Source organism: Abramis brama, assembly GCF_963993115.1.
Source record: "Abramis brama genome assembly, chromosome: 14".
Taxonomy (NCBI): domain Eukaryota; kingdom Metazoa; phylum Chordata; class Actinopteri; order Cypriniformes; family Leuciscidae; genus Abramis; species Abramis brama.
In genome coordinates this window covers 37543502-37551001 of record NC_139976.1, presented here as the reverse complement: position 1 = coordinate 37551001, position 7500 = coordinate 37543502, and the positions used below count along the sequence as shown (strand labels likewise).

The following is a 7500-nucleotide window of genomic DNA, read 5'->3' as shown; positions in this document are numbered from 1 at the left end:
TATCTATAAATCACTTATGTAAAAATAATTCATTACATTTGGTTTTCCATATCAGAAATTGCAAACAAGTTCCATAGAAACTGTGTATAGAATCAATATCTACAGAAATCTATAAGTGTCCCAAATGATTCATTGATTAACCATTAAGATCAGTTGGATTAAATAATAGACACATGTATTAAACTGAACAAGAAGAGATGCAAAAGTTTGATAGTAAGAGCTTTATGAAAGGCAGTGACTGTGAATGAAACATTTATGTAGATGAAACTCTTATTTTGTGTTGTGAAAAGGATACTTTGTGATTTTGTGTATTGTGCTTACACAATTGAAAACATGATGAAATGTTTGAAAAAAGTGCACTTTTGATGATCTGTTGTGATATTAGCACTAAGAGTTTTGAAAATGTACACCTAACTTATGAAAATAGTACCAAAGCGAATAAAAAAAACTGTAATACAGATTATTTAATTATAACTATTTAATTGACAACAAGTCTTATTGTGCACAATTTTGCTTCTCAATTCAACATAAAGATAGACATTTTAACTATGATAAAAAGACGATAATGCTGATTTAGATTATCTGTATTTTGTAGATACTAATAATCATGATATAATCGAAATGAAGTATTCATTTTTTTAATATTAATAACAATCTGTACCTTTTCAAATATCAGTGCATGTTTAGAAAGCATCTTCATGTGTGTGTGTGTGTGTGTGTGTGTGTGTGTGTGATGTAGTTGGTACCCAGACTGACCAGGAACTTCATGAAGGAAGGATACATGGAGAAAACCGGCCCGAGGGTGAGCGGCACACCGCCGATCTATGCTATTTTCATATCACACTTACTTCTTGCACAATACATCATTTTTAAGTGAAATCAATACTGCATATGCTCTTATTTATTTATTTAGTGATAAGCCAGGTAATGTACAGTCACAGAATAAAGCCGTTGCTGACTGTACGATCTCCCTCAGTAATGCTGTCGTTAACATTGACTCATACTGGAGTCTGGTGTGTTTCAGCACACGGAGGGCTTCAAGAAGAGATGGTTCACCATGGACGACAGGAGACTAATGTACTTTAAAGACCCTTTGGTGAGTAGAAGTTGATATTTAGACGTTTTTCTGGTGCAACTCTTAACCTTGACACGCGTATACCGTACTCATAACATATGCTAGTGTATAATATAAAGTTTAAAAAATTAAGAAAATTACATTGTATTATATTGTGTTATATTAATAATATAATATAATATTAATATAATACATTTTTATTATACATTTTTTATTGTATTATATTATATTATTATGTTAAATGCAGTACGTTTAACTACGTTAATATATAATTTTAATTTACTTTAAAACTTTTTTATTTAAAAAATGTGCAGTTGTAAATAATTTTTAGTTATGATATGCTTTATTAATTATATTATATTATATTATATTATATTATATTATATTATATTATATTATATTATATTATATTATATTATATTAGTAGAACTGTTAATAGTACATTTAACATACTTATATAATATAATATGATATAATAAAAATAAAAAAACATACAATACCATTTATTTTTTAAACATTTTTATTATATTATATTATGTTATATTATATTATATTTATATTAGTAGTAGTGTGTAGTACTACATTTAACATATACTTATAGGTCTATAATAAAATATGATATAATAAAAAACAAAAATGTTTTTTAAAACTGCATATTTTTAAATAAAATATATATTTATTTTTATTATAATATAATTGATTAATTATATAATATATTTATTACATAACATAATAATAAACATATAATTAGATATTAATTATATAATATTAATTATATTTGTAGTACTACATTTAATATATGTAATAAAATAAAATATAATTTACTATAATAAAAAACTTTTTTCAAATAAAAAATGTATATCTTAAAATAAGAAATAGTTTTTAGAATTTGCTTTATTAATTCTAATATAATATATTAGTAGTACTATGTTTTTCTACATTTAACATATATCTATATAATAAAATAAAATATCATTTTGTAGCAAGTCATTTCTATATTTAAAAATGCATATTTGTAAATATTTTTTTCTTATAATATGCTTTATTAATTATATATTACTGTATATTATATTATATTTAATTATTATATTATATTATATCACATTATATTATATTACTGTATATTATATTATATTATATTACTGTATATTATATTATATTATATTATATTACATTATATCACATTATATTATATTACTGTATATTATATTATATTATATTGCATGGACTGTTCCAGGATGCGTACGCGCGTGGCGAGGTGTTCATCGGCAGTAAGGAGAACAGTTATACGGTGTTGTCCGGTCTTCCACCCTCGACTCAAGGACAACACTGGAAGTTCGGGATCACCATCGAAACCCCGGACAGAAAGTTCCTGTTCGCCTGTGAAACCGAGGCGGAGCAGAAGGACTGGATCGCTGCGTTTCAGAGAGTCGTCAACCGGCCCATGATGCCTCAGGAGTACGCAGGTACAGACAAACCCTCACTGAGAGATGAATGATCGACAGAGGTGTAAAGAGTACCTGAGAACCATTCTTGAGAAAATTACAAGTTACAAGTCACCAATTCCAATCCGACTTGAGAGTAAAAGTCTTAGAGTATCTGATTTTAACAGTACTGAAGTATTTTACTCAAACTGAATGTAGGCTTAAAGATGAACCTCGACACCTGACAGACATGCCAGTGAAAATAAGAAACAGTTGATTTGTAAGATGAGAAATCATGTTTATTTTCTAAAATCAAAATAAAACTGAACTAAATATTGCAATAAATAAAGGTCAATTAAACGTCTATAAACTCTCAAGTCTCAGTTAAGCTCAAGTGCACAAAAAGGTCATGAGTAAACCATTATCCTTCTAAAAGGTCTCATCGATATATTGGATGAATAAAATAATGTTCAGTAAAGTCTTGCACTGCGAGCTGGTTCGGGCCTCGTCATGTCCTCATCTCCTCAATCAAACACCTGTGATTCAGAAATGTGTCCTATCCAGACGCGATGCGATAAAATACTAGCGACAAATAATTTGTCTGTCCACAAAACCCACAGCCAATCAGAACAGCGTGTGGGCGGAGTCAGCCAATCAGAACAGCGTGTGGGTGGAGTCAGCCAATCAGAACAGCGTGTGGGCGGAGTCAGCCAATCAGAACAGCGTGTGGGCGGAGTCAGCCAATCAGAACTGTGTGTGGGTGGAGTCAGCCAATCAGAACAGCGTGTGGGCGGAGTCAGCCAATCAGAACAGCGTGTGGGCGGAGTCAGCCAATCAGAACAGCGTGTGGGCGGAGTCAGCCAATCAGAACAGCGTGTGGGTGGAGTCAGCCAATCAGAACAGCGTGTGGGCGGAGTCAGCCAATCAGAACAGCGTGTGGGCAGAGTCTCGCGGCACCAGAGAGTAATCTTGACGCACTCGCAAGAAAATGGATAAGCAGCTCCATAATCAAACTCACAAATATTACACCATTTAAACATTATTAAAATACATAGGCTGAGTTACTAGAACAATCTTTGTCAAAGAATACACTGTTTGTTCACAGTTTGAACGTTCTTGTTTCCATGTGTTTAATTTGAAGATCTGAGGTGAATTATCCATTGTTGCTTTTACAGCTTCAAAGCTGGAGCACTAAATGATGTTAAGGGTCACATTACACGCTTTTAACATTAAATAAAGCACATAAACAGCACCTGAGATTATCATCGCCACTCTTTGTGTTTGTTGTTCCAGCGCGACGTCGCAGAAAAATAGAAACCGTTTCTAAAAGAGAATCGTCGCGTGTCGCCGTCGCGGCCGGTTAGGACAAACACTCGATTAACATGGAAAACAACCTTTTATTGCACGTCGCATGTAGTTAGGACATGGTGTTATCTCTCTTCACAAATGTATTGGAGTAAAAAGTACATTTACTTATTCAAAAATGTAGTAAAAGTTGCTAATATATTTGATACTCAGTAAAACTACAGAGTCGCCAAAAAGATACTTAAGTACAGTAACTAATTTGGTAACACTTTATTTTACAGTGTCCTGTTACATATGTTACATGTACTTACCATAGTAATAACAGTAAATTATGCATAATTACATGCAACTAAACCTCAACCAAACCCTAATCCTACCCTAACCCTATAGTAAGAACATGTAGTTGCTTAATATTACTCAGTACTTAAATATATAATTACACTGTAACAATGACACCTTAAAATAAAGTGTAATCACTAATTACATTTACTCCAAAACTTTACACCACTGTTGATTGATATTGATTGATTGGTTGATTGGTTGATTGGTTGGTTGGTTGGTTGGTTGATTGATTGATTGATGGGTTTATTAATTGATTGGTTGGTTGGTTGATTGATTTATTGACTGATTGATTGATTGATTGATTGATTGATGGGTTTATTAATTGATTGGTTGGTTGATTGGTTTATTGACTGATTGATTGATTGATTGATTGATTGATTGATTGATTGATTGATTGATTGATTGATTGATTGATTGATTGATTGGTTGGTTGGTTGGTTGGTTGACTGACTGACTGACTGACTGACTGACTGACTGACTGACTGACTGATTGATTGATTGATTGATTGATTGATTGATTGATTGATTGATTGATTGATTGATTGATTGACTGATTGATTGATTTCACTCACACTCCTTCATTTCTCTCTCCAGTCGAGGCTCATTTCAAGCACAAGCCTTGATGTCGGCGGGACAGACTGGACGAGCGACAGCAGTTTTGTCCAGTGAACGACACAGAAGAGCATTGAAACGACCCTTGATTGAGTGCTAACGGACTGAACACTGGACTGTGTGGACGAGTCTCCAGCGGCGAAGTCTACATTAATCTGGATACATTTGAAAACGGCGTTTTCGTTTAAAAACGCTCTCCGTCCACATTAGCCAATGCTAAATTCACCTTTACTGCGCATGCGTAAACCCTCACGAAAGCTCAATGAGACGATACAGACAGGAAAATAAATAATAAAGTTATCGCTCAATTCTTCTGGCAGGATCATTTTATTTAGCAAAATATCTCATCCTTCACTGATGCGTCCAGCAAACTCACTCACCATTATATGTTCGGTCTAAAACGCTAAAACTGCTCTCATGTTTCACCACAGGACAGCGAATGCGAGTGAATTCTGTCATCTTTGCAGGACTGTGATATGAAGAGCAACATATTTTAGCAACAGTGTGAAAGTGAACCGCACATAACAGGCACAACACCGGTATACACACATCTATTGGTACAACATGCGTCACATGACTAAACTGACGTCATCGTTTTTAAATACCTCTGTTCTGACAGTCCGCACTACAACGACAAACCGGCGTTTTCATGTGTATCCACTTTGGAGAGCGTTTTCAAAAAGCTTCGTTTTCGTTAATAAAAACGGCGTCTCAGTGTGACCGAAGGACAAAAGATGCGTTTTCAATGACCGTGTGTTAGTGTGGACAAGGCCTCAGTTGTCATGAATGTCTTTATGTGTTACCAAAGCAGACATACTGCTGTCGTCAGACAAGCTACTGTACAAATATGGCATGTGAATGTTGTTCATCGCTCTTAAACGTAACATTTAATCTGTAAATCACAAGGTGAGCAACGTCACGAGACGGCTGCGTTCTCTTCCCAGTGCGTTTGACTGATGATGATGATGATGATGTTATTTATTGGATTATCCGAGCAAAAGCTGCTGTGAGGAGTAGAGGATCCGCAGAAACGTGATGCCTTACTCAGTGTTTGTGTCTTGCTTTGCAGTGCAAATAACTTAACATTTACTTGAGAAGCAAAATGACGTAAGATTTCTTTAAAAAAGATAAAAAATTAGTTACTTTGAATTAAATGAAGTTTTCACGTTGAATTAAGTTCATTTTTCTGACCCCATTGACATATCTGTTCATGTTTTAAGCTTAAACTTACTTCATTTTGAATAATACTTAATATTTTGCTTCACAATCTTTGATTTAAGAATATTTAGATATTTGTTCCAGCAAACAAGACAAAAATACTGAGTAAGAAAATCATTTTGCATTACAGGGGTTTCGTTCATCGGAAAAACCCTGTTAGAAAACTGATATGATCAATATGGTTCTATAGGCAGTTCATTTCATATACTACATACTACTTGTGTTGTCTTTGCAGGGCGCAAGTGTCAGATTTACATCATGAAGACGGTTGTGTTCTTGATTTATTTTCCTCCACTAGGTGGAAGCATATCACAGATTAAGATGCATGTGCCCATCAGTTCCTGATGCAGAATAGGGCTGATATTAGTGATTTATTGGCCGATATTTGGCCAAATGAAGATTATATGCCAAAAACCAAGCTAACTTTGATGATTAAGACTATAGTGCTACACTGCCGCTCAAAAGTTCGGGATCGGAATGATTTTTAATGTTTTTAAACAAAGTCTCTTATGCTCAGCAAGGCTGCAGTTATTTGATTAAAAATACAGTAAAATTCTGAAATATTATTACAATTTAAAATAACTGGTTTTGTATTTGAATATATTTTAAAATGTAATTTATTCCTGTGATCAAAGCTGAATTTTCAGCATCATTACTCCAGTCTTCAGTGTCACATGATCCTTCAGAAATCATTCTAATATGATGATTTTTTTTTAAATATCATTATTATCAAATTATGTTGAAAACAGTTAAAGTTCAAAAGAACAGCATTTATTTTGAAATATAATCTTTTGTAACATTATAAATGTCTTTACCGTCACTTTTAATCAATTTAATGCATCATCAGATAAAATTAGGCTATTCATTTCTTTAATTTCTTTCCAAAAAACGAATAAAAAACGTCAGTGTTACAAAAGCTTTCTATTTCAGATAAATGCTGTTCTTTTGAACTTCATCACAAAATCCTGAAAAATAAAATGTACCACAATTTCCACATAAATCTGAAGCTTCACAACTGTTTTCAACACTGATAATAATCATAAATGTTTCTTGATCATCAAATCATCATATTAGAGTGATTTCTGAAGGATCATGTGACACTGAAGACTGGAGTAATGATGCTGAAAATTCACAGGAATAAATTACACTTTACTATATATTCACATAGAAAATTTCAAATTCTAATAATATTTCATAATATTACTGTATTTTTTATTAAATAAATGCAACTTTGGTGAGTAGAAAAGACTTATTCTACACTAAAAACTACTGATCCCAAACTTTGGAACGGCAGTGTCGTTCCCCTTATCTTAGTCAGTAAGTAAAAAAAGGTTTACAAATATGATTTTATTGAGTGAATATTATGTTTTTGATTTATAAGCAATCTTATTTACTGCCTTTAAATTGCATTATGTATGTATATGTATATATTGGCTGCCCTGCTTTATGAATATTGGTATCTGTGATTAAAAAGACACACTGGTTGACCACTACTTTATATACGATATCTTTAATCTCAGCCAG

General features: G+C 32.8%; 1 protein-coding gene across 1 annotated transcript in view; it reads left to right on the top strand.

Annotated features, from left to right (window-relative positions):
* Nucleotides 1-5064, top strand: part of LOC311096735 (arf-GAP with dual PH domain-containing protein 1) — a 44485-nt gene extending 39421 nt beyond the window's left edge. Inside the window, exons 8-11 of the mRNA XM_084136062.1 lie at nt 740-802; nt 1025-1096; nt 2313-2541; nt 4741-5064. Of these exons, the coding sequence (XP_083992188.1) occupies nt 740-802; nt 1025-1096; nt 2313-2541; nt 4741-4769 (393 nt within the window). The 3' untranslated portion in view covers nt 4770-5064. The remainder of the gene's footprint in view (nt 1-739; nt 803-1024; nt 1097-2312; nt 2542-4740) is intronic.
* Nucleotides 5065-7500: the final 2436 nt, after the last annotated feature.